General features: G+C 36.9%; 1 protein-coding gene across 1 annotated transcript in view; it reads right to left on the bottom strand.

The window, feature by feature from the left end:
- Window positions 1-23,847, bottom strand: part of LRRC9 (leucine rich repeat containing 9) — a 39,380-nt gene extending 15,533 nt beyond the window's left edge. The window contains exons 1-18 of the mRNA XM_026087292.1: window positions 23,794-23,847; window positions 22,115-22,333; window positions 21,402-21,542; window positions 19,941-20,004; window positions 19,207-19,277; window positions 18,022-18,204; window positions 16,406-16,561; window positions 14,187-14,395; window positions 13,090-13,218; window positions 11,351-11,527; window positions 8,729-8,846; window positions 7,222-7,357; window positions 5,894-6,040; window positions 4,775-4,893; window positions 3,579-3,788; window positions 2,547-2,789; window positions 1,692-1,826; window positions 1,056-1,186 (exon numbers count right to left, since the gene is read on the bottom strand). Of these exons, the coding sequence (XP_025943077.1) occupies window positions 1,056-1,186; window positions 1,692-1,826; window positions 2,547-2,789; window positions 3,579-3,788; window positions 4,775-4,893; window positions 5,894-6,040; window positions 7,222-7,357; window positions 8,729-8,846; window positions 11,351-11,527; window positions 13,090-13,218; window positions 14,187-14,395; window positions 16,406-16,561; window positions 18,022-18,204; window positions 19,207-19,277; window positions 19,941-20,004; window positions 21,402-21,542; window positions 22,115-22,333; window positions 23,794-23,847 (2,642 nt within the window). The remainder of the gene's footprint in view (window positions 1-1,055; window positions 1,187-1,691; window positions 1,827-2,546; window positions 2,790-3,578; window positions 3,789-4,774; window positions 4,894-5,893; window positions 6,041-7,221; window positions 7,358-8,728; window positions 8,847-11,350; window positions 11,528-13,089; window positions 13,219-14,186; window positions 14,396-16,405; window positions 16,562-18,021; window positions 18,205-19,206; window positions 19,278-19,940; window positions 20,005-21,401; window positions 21,543-22,114; window positions 22,334-23,793) is intronic.
- Window positions 23,848-24,180: the final 333 nt, after the last annotated feature.

Here is a 24,180-nt window from a genome sequence, read left to right as displayed (position 1 = left end):
TACATTCTTTTACAGCAAAGCCTCAAGGAAATGAATATCCTTGGGGAAAAAAAAAAACTTGACAAGAGTGTTTAAATACTTCTTATCTGTTCCCATGTCTAAAATATTTTTCTGAAACCAAGAGTTGAACTAAGGAGTTAAAATTTCTTTGTGAACAAGAGTTGTAGTCAAGATCCCACCTATCTCAATCAGACCACAGACGCTGATATTCCTGGTATGGTGATGCCACTGTTGCTAAAAGCCTTCTAGGCTATTTAAGATCAAAGGATGAAGACTGTGGACTGTGCCATGATAATTGTCTTCACATGTTCTAAAGTGAGGGACTTGTACTGACAGATGCAGGATACTGGGGAAGAATAAAATCCAAATATGTCTCCAAAAAGGCAGATATATACTTACAAGCCACAGAAATACCTTCCTAAAGATTATTATTATCAGAGATGATGGCTTGTAGGCAAATGTGACTACTGCTGTGTAAAATCCTCTGTTGCGGAACAGTGACTGTCACACTATCAGCAAATACTACTGATCAGTTAAGGATGCTTTTAATGCAACCATTCACAGGTCATTCTTGCTCTAAGTTCCTGTAGATCTATGATGGACAAGACAGCTCTTTAAGAAATCAGAAGATGGGAGAAGCAGTACTGCACATAAATATGACATATCTGTTCTCGCTTTGAACAAATTTAGGTTGAAAGGAATCAGATCAAATGAGTTCTGATAAAATAGAATCTCTCTTCTAGATACTGTCCTGGAGTAGGTACCCTATCTATCCTAGACATTTTCTGTCAAACTGCACGGGCAGCACCACTCTCTGAATGAAAAATGGAAGCATCTAGAGAAAGAACCTTTATTCAGTGAAACTGTGGAAAATAATCCTTTGCAATGTAAAATTACTCTCATTTTATGGATCAGTCAAGAGAACTTTACCTACAAACAGTAGGGGATATCAGCCACATCTGCTAAATACAGGTTCTAGCTTTAGATTTTCACATTCTAACCGTGATATCAGATGCTACTTTTAACAGATAATGCACTTATGAAAACTACTGCACCTGATATTAGAGGTTGTCCAATTTAATTCTTGCATTTCTGTGAAGTCTGAATGTCCCAGTCCATCTGCAATCATATCAGAGGTGAGTTTGCCTCCAAACAAATCTTTTGCACTTTCTCCTTCTGTTGGATCCTGTTAAATGAATTTGAAGTGATGCCTGCTACATTAATGCAGATCTAGAACTATTATAGCAGTATAGGCAAGAAACATTTTAGCCCAGAGGGTAAATCAAAGAAATAAAAATGTTTAGAATCAAAGTAACTTAACAAGTGTTATTTTGGCTTTTTATCAGCAGACCTAGCTGTTTTCTTATGGAACAAATTCATGGTGACAGTCTGTGTTCTCTGAGTTAGTTTGAAATATAGATTTGTAAGTAATGTACACTGATTTCATAGGTGTTAGAAGTGTTGATGCTCCATAATTACAGTTAAAATTCCTGAAAGAACCCCGTTATGCTAGGTGCTATTACAAAATAGACAACTTTACCCTAAGAAGACTGAGGAGAGACAGAAACAGACAATGGGGTACTATGGAGTATATGAAGAGATTCCACACATAATATTGGCCAGTCTGATCTGCAAAGTCTTGATTTATAAAAGAATGATTTTAATAAAAGTTACAGTAATAATCTGCATACAGAATAACTTACTACTGCAATGCCATCTAAGGCTTTGAGAGAGGGAAGATGGAATAATACAAATAATCGGTAGTTATCTTGTTTCCAGACTATTAGATTTCCATTCATGTCCAGAATTATCAGATTAGTTAAACCCTGAGAAGAAAAAAACACTGGTTTTAATATCATCACTTTAAAATATCCATATAAAGGGGCATTCAGGCTATTTTGTTTTCAGCTTTTTCTTCAGCTGTCATCTGCATGAGTCAAAAATGAGAAATCACTTAAAATCCAGACTTTACATTTAGATTAAAACCTCTTTGCATCACTTAAGCCACAAAAAAATCCCTTCAAGTGAATGTAAACTATACTGACATTCCCTTAAAAGCCTTTGTGCTCTCTCACAGTTTTGTAGTCTGAACATAAATAGGAATTAGCACCTCAGTCTCCAGTGAGTGTCTGAATCCAGCCAACAAAGTTTGCAATACATTAGCATTCCAGGCAAGCGAAAAAGAACTAAAATTGCTGCAGGCGTGGCTGTTTCTTATTTGACACGCAGAATTATTCCATGGATTGTAAGGCTTTATTTAGCCTACCATGTATGCATGATATTTAACTGTGCAGAAAATTTTGGACACAATCCAGCTAAAGGTTGAGTACCTGCTTCTCAGGAATGAGCATACTCAATCAAAAAAGATTAGACTGAGGTTCTAATTACTTTGGGTTCAACTGTAAACATGGATGAATGTAGCACCCATGGGCAGAACCTTCGATTATGTTTTCAAGTATAACTTCTTCAGTTCCAAGCGGGGAAAGATTGTGCTTCTAATATAATAAAAATCAAATTAATTTTTGAAATAGTAAATCCATATTTACCTTTAAATGGTGTATCTCTTGGTTGGTAGAAACAAAGTTATTGCTTATGTATAGCTCTATTAGGGAATAGGTTTTCTTTAAACCAATTAAAGAAGTGATTCTGTTGTTCTCAACGGAGATGTAATGAAGATGAGACAAATTTTGAAACACATGTCTTTCCAGGCTGGTGAGATGATTGTTATTTACACTAAGTCTTGTAAGTTTGGTGAGCTTTGAAATTCCTTGAAAAATAAACAAGACATACTTAGTGTAAAGTGACTTGTATAAAAAGGTGGCTGACATAGATGGTAAAACAAGTTACAAAGCTTGTGTTACTGGGTTCTGATGCAAACAGAATTAAAAGAGATTGCTGATAGCCCTCCTTGTTCATAGATTGAAGATCTCTGCAGAGAAGCTACCCCTGCTACCACCACTCAAAGCAGGACAAGGCCAAAGAAATATTTCAGAGAAGCCTGCCTACTCATGGTCATCTTCACCCATCTGCCAGTGGCACAGATTCTTGGGGTGACACCTGGCTAACTGGTTCTTTTCCTAACAGTGGCAAAGATGTCTGTATGTGGCATCAGCTGCCCGCTTCTTTCTCAAACTACAGGCTTTCAGTAGACTCTCTGACTTCTTTCATGCATCAGGGATGACCTTCCTCCCATCTTATACCACGGCAGATGCAACTCTACTCTCCAGAGGAATGTGAGCTATCTCCAAGTCATGCCACATGTCATGCAACTGTGCCAAGTCATGCAATGGAGCAGGACGATGGCTGTGGAGGCACTGAATCCACTCCCCATCAAAGTCCAAAAGTAAAACAGAATCTGTGGCACTGAAATGGGAATGCAGGAGTTACCAGCATCACATCTGGAAGCATGGATTGGGAGTTAGAAGGGGGACTGAAGTTAATTAGCACCTTTGCACTGAATTCACAGCTCACAGTAGACTCGACAGTGAATCTGGTTTAGGTCACAGGGAAATCTGAACAACACAGTATCAATAATATAATACATTGTTTCTATTGTAAATTTGACAGCAATTCCTCACCTTTACCTGACTGAAAATACTGGCCTTAGCCACTGAAAGCACTGTTTTTTCATCTAAGCAAGCAATCTTAGGCCTGGCTTTTACTGGTGGTTGCATGTTCAAAACTTCATCATCACATTGCAAATCATGACACAGAATAAATCCTTCTGTGCTTTTCTTTCCCTCTTCCCCAATTACATTGTACGTAGAAAACAGAGACTGATCTTTGACCTATTTAAAATAAAAGGCATTTGAAAGTTGTAAACTTTCTTTTTTAATAGAAAACAAGTTAGGGAATCATCTTTCTGTGGCACTGATCTGCTAAAAATTGAGGTTAACTGCCTAATAATCACAGTGTATTACATGATGTTTTTGTTTGTATGGGCTGTTGTATACCACACAGAACTCTGGCTAGAGACTAAGTAGTACAGTTACGCACTGAAGTGCAAGAATCACAGCAGAGGAACCTACAGCTGGACCATGGGACCAGGCAGAGCTGATGCATAACTGAATTCCACTCTTCACTCTTCCTCTTCCTTTCCCCAGAGTTGAACATCCTACCTCCCCACACTCTTGCTTCTACCTGACATAGGGACTTGGAGCCTGAAGTAAGGCCTTGCATCTTGGTAGCAGATGAGTGAAAAACAGAGCACTACATGGCATACAAAAATGAATAGAAGCAATTTTTTTCTTTTAAATCATGGAAGAACGTGTTCAGTATCCCAGCTGATGATAAAATATATTTTCCTTTTTCAAAACCGCACATCACACAACTTAAACCAAACAACTAAAAATCAGTTGCTCCCTCAAGACCTCATGAAAACAAGATCGTTTACCCAGTCAATACCACCAGCTTTACCTTTCATGGCACCTCAGAGAAGAGAGCTCTTAGTGAAAGAGGACTTAGTTTTCAGATGTGTTTCCATTTATCTGTTGACACTTAGAGGATCTTTCCTATCTCTGCTGTGCTTTTTAAGACTTCAAAAGCAGAGCTTTATCTAACTCGCACTTTAATGACTGGAAAGTTTCTCACTGACTTCCATGAAAGTTTTATCTGGCTCTCATACAATAGACAGAAGAGAACAAACCTTGAACCTGGACTAGTCAGGTCATGTGAGTAGAGCAGAATTTAATTTTAACTACTTGCTTTTTTTTCTTGATCTGTGAAAACTAAAGCTTTCCCTCTAACATCACATTAAGGAAAACAAAGTTCATACCAGTGCAACGTACTCAAACTCAGCAACATATTCTGGCAGGACTAGGTCATGATCAAACACAAACCACTCACACTGCCGAAGCCTGTAGTCACACTTTCTCTGTTCCAGTGAAGACCACACTTCTAAAGTAGAGGAAATGAAATAAATATATTACTGTTTGTTAGCTAAGTTTGGTATTCATTTCAAGATGTGATGAATCAAAGGTATCTGTTTCCATGAAAATGCTTCAGTTTTATTCCTTTCTACCATTTGACTTTGCCTTGCAGAATCAAGCAGGCTAGTAGAGGAGTATAACGCGGCTCTCTAATGCCTCATGTAGAAAATGCAACTGGCAGATTCCAGCATGGAGGTTGCAGCCTGCAAAAGAACTAGCTTAGATCCTGAGAGCATGGACAGCTCTCCTGCACTGCTTTCACTGTTGCAGTGTCCAAAACTACTCCATCATATTATGGTGTGATCACCTTCCAAATCTGCTTCCATTTCTTCTAAGAAACCAGAAGCAATCCCAACTCCTATATAAAGAGACAGCTGTTGCTCCCTGTTAGAACCAGAAAGTTTGGAAGGCACATCAGTGTGAACAGGTAAAACTGTTACTCAGTTCCCACTCTGTGTTCTCTTGCAAAAAAATAGGGTAAAGCAGAATCTATCACTCACACAATACATATGATACAAGGATTTAATTTGCTTACTTATAACAGTGTATTTCCCAGCATTATCTGTTTTTATTTTGCTTAAAAATAAGGACTGTGGATTTTAAAAGTGAAGATCTCTGTGGTATGTGTACATCACCCCTTTCCAACACTCATTCAATCCTGCTGTACAAAGAAAGAGTGGGTATGAAACTACATGAAGTAGGCTACTCTTAGGGTGAACTAAAGGCTAAATAGCAGTGTGGCACAGCTTGCTTTCACTTTATGAACTAAACTAGCATGATATTTATTAAGATGGGGAACTTCTTGCTTGTCATTGTCTTTGAAAACATGCATTTCAGCTGAGCAGAGACTGCCTTCTGAGGAATCAAATCGCTTGACACAATCCAAAATACATGAAAGATGATTTTAGAATACAAATCTTGATTTAACCTTAACTTTATGCTAACAAGCGCCTACAGATACATACTATTGTCAGAAGTAGATGTATCACTTTCTAGGCATTTCCATGGTCTGAATACTGAATTAGCCCCTGGGTAGTTGACTTGACAGATGGGATTCATTGCACAAACTGGAGCACTGTGGCCAAGGAAAACTTTTGCAATTATCACTTTCCCTAAGTGCAGGAAGAAAAGACAGTTAATATTAATGCTTCTAATTCTAGCTTGGGAGCAGGATAATAAACAATTGTGCTTAGTGCAGTAAGGAGCAGGCTACATCTTGGGCTGGCAGATGAATGGTCTAACAGGGATCTATGTTTTACAAATATGTATTTATATATATAATACGTATTTAAATATATTATGATTCTGGGTTTATGCTTTTCATGAAACAAATACATCTGAGAGGAAAAAAAAATGATTACATAGTGAAATCCAACATTTATAACTGGCTAATATTAAAGCCAGTGATATCAGAAATAAAAGTAATTTCACAGGTAGTGAAACCAATGAAGCTAGGTATCCTTCAGACTTGTGTCTTCCAACCTTTTTTTTCCAAGCTGTAGTAAACCAAGCTCCTCCAAGCTCCTTATGATACTCAGGCCAAGCAAAAGATAATACGTGCAGAGGCTAGCCTAGAGCTTTATATATGGTGGCAGACTGGCCAGGAAGTCTATGCTGACTGTCCTGTTGGCTGATGTTAAACGAACCTTAAGAAAGCTGAGAAATGTCTCCTTCCTGCTTTGGGAGGACAAGAGGTGGGAGGAGAAGAGGTGGGAGGAGAGGTGTCCTAATTTAGGTTAAGCCACAGTTCCACAGAAGTTCTGAATGGTTAATTACCTTCGGGACTTCTAAACCTCTTTCAAATTTGGATGAAATGTGATGATTCCTAAGCCACTGCAGTGACAGAGTCATGCAGCATGAATGCCTATCCCTTGCCTTTAGGAAACCAGGCTGAAAAGAGATTGGCTGCTATTTTTCCCTTCAGTGTCCTCTCCTGGACACGGGTTAGCCCAATGTATTTGTGCCTTTCCTCACTCTCCCCTTTCTGTGAGATGTTGGATCTAGAAAAGATTAGACATATCTAATTATTTCTCGGATTAAGACATCTCCCATAGATGTTTCAAACTCTTGTCTGGAAATTCACTCCCAGAAGCCCAAGCACTTTGTAGGGCTTTCTAAAAAACAAAAATGTCACTGGATTTCAGCAAAGTTTCAAAGGTCCCTTCAAGGCTGCATATGCTACCTCACGACCACCTATAATATTTACAAAATGTCCTTAAGACTTAAAACACAAGATACAGCAATTACTGATACAAGGCCATCCATTTTACATCTTTCCAAACTTTTGAATTACCATGCTTGAATGACACCGCAGGATCACTGCTGTTTTTGCCTTCAGCTTTGGCTTGTTGTTTCAAAAACTCTATTCTGGGGCATTCACAGATGCTTAGACTGTTACAGAGAAGAACAGCTTCCTTTGTGTTAGGCAACTGCAAAGATCAAAGCAAGGTCCAAGTATCTGTATTTGATTAAGACCATTCTTAAAAATGTCAACAATTTTAAACAGCATGAAAATATACCCATGAATTTTTAAAAGGGATAGCAGGAGGGGAAAGTGAAGAGTGAAGAACAAAATAGGTTCAACAGAATAAGAGAAAAAGACAAGAAAATCAGATTGTTAGCTCTTTGGGATAGGGACTATCTTCCTGTACGCCTGTGTAGCATGTTATGCCATGGAAAGTAATCTCAGTGGGAACTCCGAAAACTAGCAGGATATAATAAATGTAAATAAAATAAAGCAGAACAGTACAATAAATACTGTATTTGAAGATATAATCTTGCCACCCAAAAATCTGATCTCTGGCGGGTGTGCAATAGGTTGGAAAGAGGAAAAGGAAAACAATGGAGACTAGATAAGGAAGAGTTGGTCTCAACTAATTCTCCTATTTTCTACTCTCTTCCTTCATAAGTCAGAATGAAAATTCCTTATCCGAAAATGCATTTTTTCAATTTCGAAATTCTCTTCTTACACATCATGAAATCATGCATTTCTTCCATTTGGCTATTTTTCAGTCTGAAGGTGGAAGGGGTCACTGTGACAGGACTGACTGTTCTTAGGGTTATGACCAGGACTAGAACAGCTGACAAATAAGATCTCTGCCAGCAGGGACCTCACATTTAGAGTTAAGCATCTGAGGATATCAGAAATAAATGGACAATGTTTCAGTTTAGGATTAAGGACAAAAGGAGGCAGTGATTTAGAATTAGGAGTAGGTCTGTAAGACAGGACCCAGGATGTTATATGACTAGAACTGAGACTGAGAGAGCTGAAAACCCAAGGCAGGCTTTGTGCTAGCACTGGCAGGGAGGAAGAACAAAGTATTAAAACAATATTGTGTGCAAACAAATAAAAATAAATATTATAAAATAAATGACTGGAAAAAACAATGACTCAATGTGTTCCACAGGCAGCAAATACAGGTGATGCAGCTGTTTTTGTGGAATCTTCCAAACTAACCTTGCATCAGTCCCTGCAAACTCTGCCTGGGGCACTGATGAGAAATGGTGAGTGAGAAGAGACAATCTGCAACAAAAAGAGAATGGACAAAGAAAGGAGAAGAGGAGAAGAAAAACTGGAAAAGAACTAATCATGCCTTTGCTGCAGATGGTGTAAAGATGTGAAGAATGAAGCAGATGTAGCATGAAGAAATAGGACAAGAAGAGAGGAAGAAAACAGAAGAAAAAATGAATAGGAAAACAATGAAAGGAGAGAGGAAAAGACAGCAGCACTTTTCTGTCTGCTCTCTGCTGTGCTATCCATTACTAAACAATAGCATTCTTCTGTCCATAATCCAACACACCGTAGGCATTTCCAGACTCTGGAAACCATCCTCCAGTATTTGTAGCAGCTGCTTTTCTTTAACTGGCAATTCAGGATTAAATACATAAAAGAGATAGTCCACCTTCTCTTTGTAGTTTCTTAATAAGAACAACAAAAAAAAATAGGAAAAGGTTTTCATTATTCTGTTGCAAAAGCAGGCAAAAGGCAAGAATAGACATTCTGCCCAGATAAAGTTTATGCATTGCACAGTATTCACTAAAAATAACTGATTGTAATCAACACAAATTCCATAATATTGATGTTCACAGTGTTCTACATTAAAGATCACTTGCAAGACAAAATTGTTTCTTCCTGCCTCTCTATAATCGGTAAGAGTACTCTCCATTTCCTGTACCATATAAAAAATCTATTTTTATTTGCCTCTGAAATACTAAGTCTTTACTTTGCTGAAGATCCCTAGCTGGAAGGTAGCAGTAGACTAAGAGGAAAGAGAATAGTAGAATCTATATTGACAGGAGATCCAGAACTCTATATCAATACTACATAATTGATAATTGTTCTTTTCTCCTTGAAAAAATTAGTCTATAAAAATGCCACTTCTGATGACTTATCATACTGCAGTCCGAGTGTCAGCAGGTTAGTGTGAGGATTTGATTAATTCCTGAAGGATTTCTCTGCCAAAATGAGCATCAGACCTTGAGGTTTCAGTTTAAGAACAGTGTTGAGTGAAAGCACGGACAGATCCGTATATAGTTCCTTGGAAATGAGTAGGCTTCTCAGGACATGAACTGCCTAAGACCTGCTGGAATGGGCTCTAATACATATGCATGGATCTAATCTGGCTAATTCATACTAGGAGCTAATACAGTTAGATAGTTCTTCATTCAGCCTGGATGATATCCTATCAGCATGATACAGGCTGCACTGGGGAGCTTCCTGGAAAGTTTTGTTCTCTCTAGGCAATAAAGAGGGCCCCAAAAACATTAGCTGGTGTCAAAATCTGACTGCACTCTGGCCAGAATGAAGTGCAGGACGTGGGTAGTTGAATCGTCTAATAAAGATTACTATCTGAAATAATCTGAGGTAAAGCTATAAGAGGGAGAGCTATTTTGCATTTGCAGCCTCATGTAAAGGAGACCATGGGGTGAACAAATCTGTTTCACATTGTACTGGAATGGTCTCAGGGCTCTCACAAGCTAAATAGTAGTGTTTCAGCAACAGAGGAACTAACTTTTAAAGATCTATAAGAAAAAAACTGGAAGGTAGTAAGATCCACAAGACCATCTCTGTCCACCTCTGAATGTTTATCATGGCTATACAGGTCCCAGATCCAAAAAGAAAAAAAAAAAAATGCATCTTGAGTCATGTCACGCCATTAATTGAAATACTGCATCTCAGAAGGGGCATGCACTGAATCCCAGGAAATTTGTTTTGAGCATAGGAGCTAAAATGTCCTGAGCTCAGTGGGCACTCTTGTGACCCAGCTGCTGCCCCTCAGGGAGATAAGATTTTGCTTTCATGATTGACAAGGTCTTCCAGCTCCTTCCAAGCTCACAGCTCTGCAGGAGCTATCAGCCAGAAGACCCAGTCTGATTTACAAATGATAAAATCATATTTCTCTAAGAGGCAGCTTCTGGCTTTCAGGACCTACTGAACTGGGAGCTATGTCTGGACTTTTTCACCCTCTATGTTGAACACCATGGGTTTATATTTAATCTGTTTTATTTTTCTATAAACATACACACAACACATACACATTTATATATATAAATGTTCACACATACATAGTAAATGTACATAAAAAGATGAAAAGTACCATATTAATTGTAATAATAATAATAACCATAACTTACTTAAATACAGACACATCAAGTGAGGAAACTGCTTAGTATGCAAAGAAAGAACTGGATGTCACTGGGGTTCTGTCTCATAGCCATAAGTGGGCAACCAGGTGCGCTAAGACCATTGCTCCACTGCTGACACAGTTCTATAAGCTGCTTTGGACAGAGGGTTCCCCGTGCTTACACTAGAGATCGTGGCTGCATCGGGAGTCTCAGACTGAGTCTTGGAAGGAAGTGAAGTAAATAACTACAATTACACAAATTTCAAAAGTTGAGACCTGCACAGAAAAACCTACACTCATCTGCAGGGATACAAACTCACCTAGTGACGGTCCTAACAGATACATGCATGTGCTCTCCTGTGATACAGAACAAATACAGATGCACATGTACTTGGATGGGCTTTTTTTGTTGGTAGTGGTGGGTGGTGGTTTTTGCATTGTTCATCTATCACTGCTTTCAGAAATCTGGCCATTCATGACAATATTTACTCTGCTTTCACAACCATATTAGGAGCAGATGAAGTAAGATCCAGATTTTAACAACACAAATTTGAACCAAGTCTCGTGCCTGGTATTTTCTACTAAGCTATAGACCTCTGAAGATCTTAAGCCAGTCACAGAAGCAGCAGGCATAGGGACTTTGCGGATCTTCAAGCCACCTTTACCTAGGTAAAACTTCTTAGTAATCCTAAATTATGTGATACTTTGAAAAACAGATCTATCCTTTGAAATCATGAGGGTTTTTTTTGTTCACATGCCAGTCCTACACTAAAGAGCTCTTAAAACTTAGACACTTACTCTGCGGCACTGAAAACTTCTTTCTCCAGAAACGTTTGAAACTTCTCTTCAAATTTCAGCCTCAGAATTTGATTGTGCACTCTAAAGACACGATTTATTTTCACTCCCATGATACCATATGTTCTGAAGTCCCAGAAACAATACCGTGATTGAATTAGATCACAACAGCAACCAAACCTGTGTGCAGAGGAGAGCACTAAGTTAATAATATCTTCTTCTGTTTTTGCACTTAATTTTTCAATGCAATCTACAACATTTTTTCTGTTTACTATTCAAAAGAAAGAATCACAAGCCGTACCTCAAGCCTGTTTCATTTTGTTGCAAGTTTGTTCTCTCAACTGGAGAGTTTACCTCATTTTATTCAAATATTGCATTTTAAATTAAGCATCCAACATCAATATTTAATTATATGTGATTCACCATGTTTCTTTTCTCTATTTGCACTAAAACCTCCAAGGGCTGATCATGTGCTGGAGAATTCATAGTCTTTAAGACATCTCTATCCTCATTAGTCTGGACCTACTCATCTGAAAAGCTATTGTATTTAAAATCTGTTTAAATCCTTCTTCGTTATACAAATGAGCAGTTCCCCCATATTCAATACAATTATGCATAAATCAAGCATGGTTTGTGAGAAACTACAAAGGTTTCTATGGTCAAACTTGAGAAAGGAGGGGAGGTCTTCCGGCTAGCCCAGAATCTAGGAGCAGAAACTCAGTATTCTCTTCTACCACCTATTCCCTTTGGTACACAAGTCAAGTAACCTAATAAATCCTTGCCCCCTTTCTCTGCCTCTGAACAGGAAGATAATAAACTCCTGTACTTCCAACTGGTACTGCAAGATTCCTTAAAGATTATGAGGTAATCAGCTATCTTTGAAAAAAGAAACAAAATCCAGAAATGCAGCAGGCTCCCTCCTTTTTCAATCAGTGGAAGGTTTTCTTAAAAGAGAAAAAGATATGCAAACAAAGTAAAAATTTTTACAACTCATAAAAACATCACTCTTTCTCAAAAAGATTCTGTGCTAGAATTACTGATGCAAACACCTTTGGTCTGGCTTTCAGTCTTACAAGAATCATATATCAATTTCTCTTCGCCAAAACAAAAAGATCCTTAGCTTGAGAAAGTGGCATTAAAAGTAGAATGCTATTTAAAAATAACCTCAAATGGAACCTGTAAGCACAGAACTACCTGCATCTCTAACAAACATCCCTGAACACAAAAAAGGGCATAGCTGAGGTGGACAATCTTGGAGTACTCAAGCAGAAAACAGTCCTTGAAATACTGCCAACCTAAATTTCAATCTCCCCTCAACAGAGTGTCAAGGTTATTCATACAAAGATTAGGTGAGCAATTTCTAATGCTTCTTTACGACAAGCAAAGCTGCCTAGGAATTCAGAATAATCACTATCGCTGTCATTAAAAAGCTATTGGGTAGCTTGTTATTTCTTTTTTGTTCTGTGTATTTTTAAATCAAGGGCTTCATAAATGGGCAATGAAGAATAAAGGCAACAAATAATCAGTCTTTGTAGACTCAAAGCCTCAGCCTAGTACATAGCCAAGAGAAGGAAAGGGGAGAGTGTGTTTCCTTTCTCACCAGCTGTCTGTAAATGGAATCTAAATGGAGCACTGCTGCTTCAGAACACTCCAGATCCTTGTAATAAATTTGCTTTGTTAAAAAAGATTGGCTTGGAATCATAAGAAACAGGGTTTAAGCTGGAGTATCTCAAACAGTTTACCAGGGATTATTTGACAAACCTTCTTCAAAGTGAATGTTTCCCACTGTTTCCAATTCCATCAACAAGAATTGTACTACCAAGTTAAAACTCTTCTTTTTCTTAATTTCCACCTCGTAATTTTTTTCAATTCTGGAAAAGAAACAAGAAGAATTTTTCCTGGAACAACATAACAACAGTACATGAGTTAATTTTGCTTTTTTTAAAAAGAGTGAATATAAACAAATGAATAATGACAGAACTATTTATTTTTTAAAATCTGAAAGTGATAGACTATGCCAGATTACAACTGTGGATAGTAAGATCCTGTACTGATCCATCATAGCAAGCTTCATCCACTTCAGCCCCAACATTGTGCTTTAATCCTTAATTTAAGGAAATTACCTCTTGGAGTATGAGAATTTATTAGTTTGCTATTTAATATTCATAAAAGTGTGAGTCTAAATCGTAGCACTAATGAAACCCTGCTGGACTTGGGTGCAGTGTGAGCCACCAGACTGAGATTAGTGACAAGTCAAGGCAAAAAATTTGACAGAGCTTCAGACTTGTGCTGACATTCAACACTAGGTCTATGGCATCACTGATATCATCCACATACCCTATTTCATGGGTTTATACTGCATATAATCTTTGTGCTGGCCATTGCCTTTAGGTTAAATTTCACTCATGAAGTCCCAAGCCATAATTAAGAATAATAAACTATTAAAATCATGTTGGAATTACAGCGAAGAAAAAAATCACAGCATTTTGCTGGATCTCTGTAGTGTTTAAAGGCCCAGAAAACTTTACCAAGCACTTGTCCAATAAAACTATCCATCCCAGATATTTTGTTCAACCCTTTTCCTATTTACTGAGATCCCCAGCAACAAGTTTTGTAATGGGAACATCTGTCTGCTAGCAACTGGACCGAATCCAACAATTTAGATCACATAAGAATTGCCACTTCAATGACATTTGCAGTACTCACAGTTTGGACCTCATCTAAAACAAATGCGAGATGAGCTCCTACTTCAATCTCCTAACTACCAGCTACCATCACACTCAATTATTAATGTTTGAAAACATTAAATTATTGTTCATATACAATTCACTAAACATACTCATCCAGTTTTCTGTTCCAGAACGTTATTCTTTCCTTCAGGGCATTTATTTTTTGTAAGAATGCCTTTTCAAGACTGAACTCTTCAGCAGCCTTATCTGCATCATCACTGTCATGAACTGAAGTTTCAGTTTCCAGATTTTTACTCGTTAGAGATTTATTATTTGATGTTTGACCCAACATTTGCAGCTCAGACAGTTCACATTCCAGCTGACAAAAAGAATGCATCAGGATTCAGAGGCAAGAGGTTAAGTTAAAGTATGGCATGAAAATTATCTTATTTATGTTCTCTCAAAAGATAAGCATTCTAGATATGTACTAAAAAGCATACCTGAAAACATCAAATCAGAAAATCAGTTTAATAAATTCATACTCTTAATTTGTCAGTAGAAAAAGCTCAGTTACTTGGCCAAAAGGACAGCTCTGCTCTGAGCAACTGCACACATTCTTCTATTGTATCCTGGCTGAAATCCTGGTCCTATACCCATCAATTAGACCATTGCATCACTCATGCAAGACTGATCCCTTAACATGACTTCATTGCGATGCAAGCCTCAGAAAGGAAAAGAATTAGAAGGTACAGTTAACATGGAACTGCAACTTTTCTAACTTCAAACAGCTAACAGTAGGGTTCATCTCTCTCTCTCTCTCTCTCTCTCCATGTTCGATCACTGGTGTAATAACTACCGATTGCTGAGTAAAAAAAGTTAAAATCCTTTCTGTGTTCTTTGCTAAGAGGTAATCTTCTGGATTAATCAAGACACTGTACAGCTGAGACAGTTAAACAAGAGAATAAACTACCTCTCATGCCTTTTTAATAACAAGCAAGGATTTGGCTCCTAAAAATAAAACTTCCATAAAACACTTATTAAAAAAAGCAACTTGTCTCATTCTGCCTACACATCCCGATGTGAATATTATTTTAAATACTCACAAACGCACCAATTATGAGCACTTCTCCTGTCAAAATGATAATGTCACTGAAGCACATGCCTGCATAGGCATGAGAGCCTGATACATGGTAAGCAACAGGAGGAAGATAGGACAATAAGGGCATTAGCCTGATCTGGCAAGAGATCTTGATCTGTTGACTCTTGATCAAAATATTGGAAGGGGCCAGACTTATGTAATCAGCAATATGTTTTTCAGTTATTTGTCTGTAGACACATGTGAAAAGAGCTCACTCAGAGCGCATTAAAGACCTTCTAGGAATGTTTACAAAATGCTGTATATAAAATCCGTGATATAGACCTTTTCTTTTCAGAATTGTTGCAGTTGTACTGATGCAACCACAATTTGACTCTGATCCATTACGTTGCTTATACTGTTCTTAAAGAAAGGGTTAATTCATCAGTTGGAAATCAAAAAAAGAGTAACTTGAGACCTGCATGATAAAGATCTTTCCAACCTGCAGAAGTTTTCTATATCAGAATGAACACAGACCTTTCAGAAATTCTCATGGTACCAAACAGAATAAGCAATACTCATAATCTGGGAACTCATCAGGGAAGTTCCAGGCAAACATCTGAGCTGGATAAATAAAAGCAGCAACTTGAAATTCAGTTTACCACACTAGATGAGTATCCTACCCAGTCTGCTGGATCTCTAAGCTTTCCACCTTGGGGCCCTTCCACTTAAAAGACCATTGATCAAGGCATTTACCTAACGTGTGAGAGACCAGATTCAAATAACTATGAACCTGGCAGGACTGAGACTTGAAATGTATCCCTTGCAATACATTAAACGTCCTAGACACTTAGCTTTTGGCTATTCTGAAGAAGAGCTATCTTTCCAGCAGAAACTCTGTCTTACAAAGTCGTAGACTACAAAGATTAGTAAAAACTGATGTGTTTTCATAAAATATTTTATTAAAGGTAAGTTTTATCAAGTTTTCCTCACAAAGAGAAATTTCAGTTATGAAAATTCTTTCCTATAGCTAAATATGAGTACAAATTGCTGGGTGTTAATGAACCTGGAGCTAAAATAATTTAAGGGTCTAAAAAGATCAATTTTTTAAAAAATTAAGATTTTAATTGACATCAATGAGTCAATCAGGTTGCAAGTATTCTGGGCTGAGTTACACATCTACTCCAGACAGAATCTGAATGAATGAACCTATTAAAAGAATGTTAACATCCAAGAATCCATCATTCTTCCCAACAGTTATTGTTATTTCTTCTAAGTGACACATTGCTGACATTTCAAGCTACTTAAACTTACATGTTTTATGTTGCAGCTGAACAATTTTATCTTATTTTCTGGCAAATTTTGCAGTTTGCTTTTGCTTTCTTTTAGCTTTTCAAGCCTGTCATGGAGCTGTCTATGAATGCTTTTTACATGCATGTTATAGTACTTTTTTTTTTTCATAACTGTGGTCTTTAAAAATGAAAAACAGAAAATTATTCATCAGTTGTTAACAAGATGCAACCATTCATGTATCCTATTTCTGAAGAATACAGCAAATCACAGCATTATTGTTACACATATTCCATTAACATTTTTAGAGATCATTTCAGATACAGCATACTTCATTTTGACTGTATTTGAACATCAATCATTGGATTGTGCCTTGCTATGAACATGTTTTTATAATTTAATAAAAAACTAAAAACACTCAGTTTTGTAATCCACTGTTTGTATGAACGCTGTAACTAAGAAGTTTATGCTGTAATTAAAGATCAAACTATGGACTCATTCCACATGCTTCAGTTAGCTCTGGTCTATATCCAAACACTGCTTGATAACATCATTAAGAAAATGAACTCAGTGCTCTGGATAAATCAAAAATCATACTTCTCATTTGAGAACAGCTGCTGTTGTGAATGCTTGTGAATGCGTCTCAACTTTTGTCCCCAAGAACTCCTTTTACTGAAGTAAGGCAAATTAACTGTCATGTTTCTGCAGTCGTATGGGTGCCAACAACTACACAAAGAAGGCTGAGTGTAATATTCCACACCAAAACACATTTTATGACTTGTTTCACTAAACAGTGGAATCCATTCAGAAAGCTTCCTCCTAAGCTCGTAAGTATCAAGTTAAATTTGTCATGATTTAAAAACGCTCTCCTTTGACAGCAAGACACGTGAAAGTAACTCCATTACAAGATAAGCCAACAGAACACGAACCTGTAACATTTGTTGTAGAATACTTGGAATGTCTGAAAACACAAGATCTGCCTCTGTGATTTCAGTGAATTCTTTCATGTCCTTTAGTCCCACATGGTTTTGATACTAGGTTATTAGTACATGAAATGACTAACAAGTTCTTTGTTTTAAATATGACTTCATGCACAATTTTTTTGTTGCCTTTTTTGCTTGGTATTGAATAGCAATAGTCCAAAAATGTTGCCAGTCTAGGTAGAGTGTTGGCATTACGTAATAGATTGAGTAATTAAAAATTTATTTGGTAATAACTGTGTACTTTCAGTTTTCAGTGAGACAAAATGTCTTATTTCAATACACTAACATCCAGGAAAAAAAGTGTCCAACACTACTGCCAATTGGAAATAGTCAAAAAACACAGATTACAACTCCTGAAGTTGCAGGAGTCCAAAATATTACATAAGGAGTTTTCTAAACCCTTAAACTTCAGGTTTTCTTTTTTCCTTTCTATTGTGCTTAATGGTATTCTTTTTTTTAAACTCAGAGTCTCACATTATCATGCCATCACCAAAAATTTCAAGATCCACGATAAAACTCAAATTTTGACAACACAACATAGTACTAAGCAGTAACACAAGGCACCCATCTTGGCTGAAAGACATGTAGTGGAGCTCATCATCAGTAATGAATTCATTCATCCTTCTGGTGCACCTACGAAGTAAAGTCTGAACTTACTTCTGCCAGAACCTTGATTTCCTTTTGAGACACGTCATATGTATCAAGCCTTTGAAGCTGAGGTATGTGATAGAGCACATGGATAGTACAATTATGGAGAAGACAAACAGGGTTGGGCCCATACTGAGGATCATTTAGGCCCAAATCTTTTAAATTAGGTAGTCTTGACAAATTAGTGAGTTCCTGAAAAAACAATGAAAATGCTACAACAACACGCCAATACTCTGTATTTAAAAAAGCCTAATTTTAGCACTAAGACCAACTGGGATTTTAATTATATGGGTTTATATTGAATGAAGAATGCACCAGGAAAGAGGGAGGAAGGAAGGTAGTACAGATGCAAGAGCATTTGTGAACATGACCTTCTGCAACTTTGCATATCTTTTAAGATTCACGTAGAACTTTAGAGACTCACTTGTTCTGGTGGTTGCACAAATTCTTGAGAAAACAAACTAAAACCTTTCAGCAAAAGAAAGTAAAGGATATTTGGGAAATGAAGGTCAGTCTCTGTGAAGAAATAACTATAAAAGTGATCAAACCTCAAAATCCTGACTTGATCTTTCTCATGCTTGAAATAAAAATGTCAGACCACCGACACCAAAACTTTCGAAATCCTGAATGCTCCACAAAGCCTAGATTTAGAGCACTTTCACAAACACCAGGAAAATCACAAAGGGCTACATGTCTAAAGCGAAAAATGGCCAGGTAAATGTCATTATGGCTAATTTAACATTCTCAATTCCCAGAAGAAATTCACTAATTAATTGTATAATGCCTGCTAATATCCTATGAACCCTGGCACTTGACTATATTTATATTCTCAAACTTAATATGTCACTTGTGATAACTTTTTTTTACATTTAATGTAATATATCTTCTCCTCCCTGTTCAAGACTTACAACTTGACCACACTGGGCAGGAAGCATAAAAGAGCTGTATATACACAATGGGTATTTCCTAACAAATTTCTAGCCCTTGTTACAAAGAATATCTGGGAACAGAAATTTTTCAAAGAGAGAGATCTAAAAACCTTATGAAAACAGTGAAAGTTAATATTGTATTCCTTTTAAAATCAACTGCTGTCACAGCTGTGTGTTATCGGTTCTCTAATATCATAAGAAAAACTCAGGTCTTCTCCTAGTAACAATTAAAAACATCAATATCAAATGTGAAGTCTGAACATACCTTGAAGGAAGACAGTTTGTTCGCAGAGAGGTTTAATATTTCTATTTGTATATTGAAGTCCAAACAATTTCCTAAAATTAAACACCAATATAAACAACAATTAAGAAAAACTATTTGCATTGTCCATTTGGATATCTGCACTTTCATCCTGCAGATTAGTTTTAGCCACATAACCTCCCCCCTCCCCAAAATGCATACTTCATTAACACAAACAGTTACGTCGAAAGTAGTATATGATTTTCCATTTTCACTTAAAGAGCAGGGATAGTATATAAAAGATTTTTTATTTTATTTATTTATTGCAGATAAAGATAAATCAAGAAAAACAAATAGATTCTCTAGTATCTGTTTAGAAATGCAAGAAGGATTTACATTCCCATTAAAAAACAAACAAGCATGATTTAGATTGAATCTAAAAGCCCTGTATACTAAAGGCAGTGAACAAGAAAAAAAAATCATGCATCATATATGCATATCCCACCAATACCTGTACTCTGTCTCCTTTGACATGGCTACAGCAATGACAAAGAGTTTGGTATAAACAAAGGTGAGCCCTAGGGAGTTTTGACACTGACTTTGGGATGATCAGGACTGAGTACGCTGGACACAATTCTGAACCACGCAAGTTGGTAGGATTATTTTTATTAGAATGAAAGAAAGATCAAACCATGTACATGAATCCTTGGTAGTAGTCAGAATGCTCATGCTAGAAATGCCAGACAGACATCACCTACCTATTTTTTCTATTAAGTTTCCAGCGAGGTTGACCTCTTGTAAATTCTGCAGAGTATGTAAGCCCTGTGAATATTTTAAAGAATACAGTTTTAATCAAATACAGCACTGCAAATGCTGAAGAGCCTGTAGGCTATGAGGCAGATCATTCAAATGTAAAAACAAACTTGACTGGAGTCTAAACAATGTTAGCCTCTGTTTTAAACTACAGCTTTCTTTTGACATGGAAAGGGAGAATATGTATTGCCCAATGGGAATTATTTTAGAAAGCCTTTGTAAATGATACTGCAGTGAAAACAAACATAGTTCCCCAGCTCCTTAGTTTCACAACTGTGTATTAGAAACCTAACAGATCATGCCCCATATCATGAGTACTCATTAGCTTTTGGCTGCAGCCCATGTCTTGACTTTGAGATACCATGGCAAGTAAATCACTCATGTCAGTCATTTCTCTCCACGATGACACTGCAGTTCTTTGCAGTGGAATGCCACTAGTGTTTGTTGTGTCCTCTCTAATAAAAAATAATTTTGGAAGCACTCTATTGCTTTTAGATTTGTTCTTTGTCAGCTGTAATTCTTAGGTCTCTCCTTTCTTTCCTTCTCTTCGTGCCCAGCTTCGATTTCTCTTTCCTCTTCTTCATGGCCTCCAAGGTTCCCGAAGATCTGCTCTCATTCATCCCTGTCAGCATCCCCTTCTGCTCTAACTACCTTTATCTTGGTAAGGTATCTCCCTCCGCCTCTTTTCATGACTCTCCTAAGGGCAAGAGGACTGAGATGCAGCACTCCTGTCTCCCTGTTGGGGCAGTAAAAATCAGGTATTTCGGAGCACCAAGTGGTCTTTTGCCAGAAATGATGTTTATACAGTTCTTCTCCTTTTACATGCTAAAGGGCTGATCACAGAGTTCTCACTTGTTCTGGCCTACCCTCCATTTGAAAGGTTAGCATGAAGAGTACTAATTTTGGGGGAGGGAGGAGGGGAACCAAATATTCATATGACAGCATGAAGAAAAGCCAGGATAAAACTTCTGAATATGAGTTCATCTGTCCAAGAAAAAAAAAAAATCCAAATACTTTAATCCTTTCAGTGCCTGCAACCCAGCATACATTTACTAAAATAAAAACTAAATGGAAATTCTTGCACATAATACTGAAGAGCAGACAAAAATCCACAGTTACAAGAAAACTAAAAATAAATAAATAAATAAATCTTTTCCTGCTCAGGGATCACAGAGGTCTTAGAAAATGAATGATTTAATTAACACTGTATATGCAGAAAACTTTAATTTCCAAATAATGTTTCAGCCTTAATTCTTGTGTTCTGGAGTTTAAATTGTCTCTCTTGCTGTTCAATAATTCTAAAAATTAGCCTTACTTATTAGATACACGTAGGTACTATACTATTAATATAATATACATTATACAGATTGGAAGGAAATAAATCACAAGAAGGACACCAGACTCACTTCTATATTCTTGATCAGGTTATTATTCAACCAAACTACATTCAGCTTTGTTAGGGCTTCCAGATTTTCAATCCGGGAAATTTCATTGCAATAAAGGTAAAGTTTTTCCAAATTTACACATTTTTGTAGACCGTCTATTTTCTGCAATAGAAGAAGAGGTATTAATTTGCAGCACTGGACAACAAAATGTCTCTCTTTTTGTCCATATGCCATCAACTTGCATAGAAAATAGTAAGGTAGCTCCAAACAATTTGAGACCACACCCACTGAGCAGAATTCTACTGACTTAGAAAGCTTTTCAATTAAGCCCTCAAAGAAAAAGTAATAGAAGCTACAATGCTTCATGATAAATGATGTGTTTTAAGTACAGTATTATTTTCACTGAAATATCTTCATCATAATCAGCTTCTTGAAAAAGGTTTCAATGCAATTATTGTAGTTTTAAAAAATATTTTTTCTAAAGAAAGAGAAAAAAACAACAACTTTATATTGCAAAATACAAAAACCTGTAAGGCGCAACAGAGGTAATTTGATCCATGCCTATAACGAGATTTTTGGATACTTCACTAAAGAAGTGCCAGATCCTGACTCTCTCAAAATAGCGCCTTCTTATTTGAACAGATGAAGAACTGCTCATGAAAGAATAAAATAATCATTGTAAGGGGCTAAAATTGGCTCAAGCTGGCTAGAAATAAAATTCATAGTTAACTTACCACTAAACAGCATTCAGCAATCCACAGCTCTCTGAGTAACAGGCAATGCTCCAGGTCTGAAATCTTTTGAATCCTTTGCCCAACAAGAGTGAGTGTAGTCAAATTTGGGAAATATTTCATGCCTACCATTTGGGGATAACCTGAGAAAAACATCTCCAGTGCTGTTGTTTTTAGTCCCTCTTGTTCGACTTTCTCATAAGATAATCCATTACATGTGCACTGGAAATGAAAGGCAATTATTCGTTTTACGTCTGTGTTGTAAAAAATACATTATGAAGCAGAATGTCTGGCTGTCATTAGAGTTAACTGCTTAAAATCAACTGTCTTTTAAAATTTGCTCTGCTCTCAGATGTATTTGCAATTTTGGCCACATTCTGTATATGACGGTTAAGTAGCTTTCTTCTGCTCACAATCACAATTATTGCATGAGTATGTCAAATCAAACCTCAAAATACACCTTCAATTTAAAACAAAATAATTTTCAGTCATGCTAACTTTAATGCAAACTAAAAACCACCACAAATGTATAACTTTCTCTATAAACTAGTATATGTGTTTGCATACGTGTGTATACGCACACACACACACACACCCCTGTATGTGTATGAAAGGGGATAGATGGTGTGCTCTATCAGTCTTGTAGCTTTTCACTTTCAAAGTGGTTGTATTAAGTAAATATAACAATATAAGCTGTTAGCCAGGAAAACATAAAAGATGACATGGAATTTCATTAAAGGTGAGATTCAGCTTAAGATTACAACACAAAACATCAGGTATAAACAACTGTGCCCTTTGTCAAAGCTCTCATTTTAGTCAACATGAGATCTAACCAATACAGCCAACGGATCCTGGAAAGCCATTCTGGTGTACAGACAGTAGATGTTTACAGTAAGCTGACTCATTCTACATTGGCTAAGAATGGGATTCAGTTGGCTGCACAGGATAACTAGTGCTATTATTTCAGGTGCTTTAGGGTATCCTGCAACTGCTGTTCCAGAAGGGTGCAGTCTCCTAAATGTCCTCTGTAATATATCCCAGCCCTGTGTGGTGTCTTAGATATCTTGAGGCAGCTAAAATGGCACTAGACAGCTATATTTGTGCAACTGAATTGTATCATAGATTTCTGTTGGATAAAATGAGGGCTGAAAAACCAAAGACATATGTAGACAACTATCAGCAGACACCTAAATTAAGGTGCCTTACTCCGGAGTTGGTCACCATTTTAAAATTCTAACCACTTCATACTAGGTAAAATTTTTATCATCTTAGCCACCCGATTCTGCTCATAACTATCCAATGCCTATGAAAATGCATGACTGAGTCAAAACTACATGATTTATTTTGATCAAATTCATATAAAAAACTTATTTTTCTTCCAATATATGAATATTCTGCAAGGCATGCCACAAGAAGCAGCGACAAAGGGTGAATTGTACCTTAAAAATCCTCTTTGAACACAGGTATCTCTCTCCTGAGAGATTTGTGTTTCTGCATCTTAACTACTAGTGTGTTCCCAGAGTTCTGAAACCTTTAGACCATCATAAACCGTTATTAATGCATGCCCTACACCACCTCCAGGATATTCCAGAATAACTAATGTTTTAGCAAAGACATACTGATATTTATAGAAGTATTAAAAGTCAGAGAAAATTAAAAACAAATACGAATGAAAAGCTTACCAGCTCCTTAATTATTTCCTCAAGGTTCTGGTTTTGGTTATCACTTTGCATCATCTCTTGTGTTTTCCACAGTGATTATTCATTTCTTAGTATTTTCTTATAAAAAGGACAGTATAATTATCAGCTGTGTATCCACCCACATAAGTCATAGGATTTCCAAGCAGTTTGAAAGGAAGATCTAAACTCCTAACAGACTTAGTTCCAAAATCTGTATTTCTCATTGAATCACAGTAGTGATCACAAGGGAAGAAAACTGAAGATGTCTGGAATATTTTGACTGATTACTTTTTTAGTTAATATTTTTAGATTCTGAAAGTCTAGAAAGTACTACAGGATAAGCTATTTGCACCACCTCCGTAAGGAAAGATGATGAATTGCACCCACTTA

The sequence above is a fragment of the Apteryx rowi genome, unplaced genomic scaffold, assembly GCF_003343035.1.
Source record: "Apteryx rowi isolate R43461 unplaced genomic scaffold, aptRow1 scaffold_710, whole genome shotgun sequence".
Lineage (NCBI taxonomy): Eukaryota > Metazoa > Chordata > Aves > Apterygiformes > Apterygidae > Apteryx > Apteryx rowi.
Note: the sequence above shows the minus strand (reverse complement) of the source record. Positions and strands in the feature narration are given on the sequence as shown.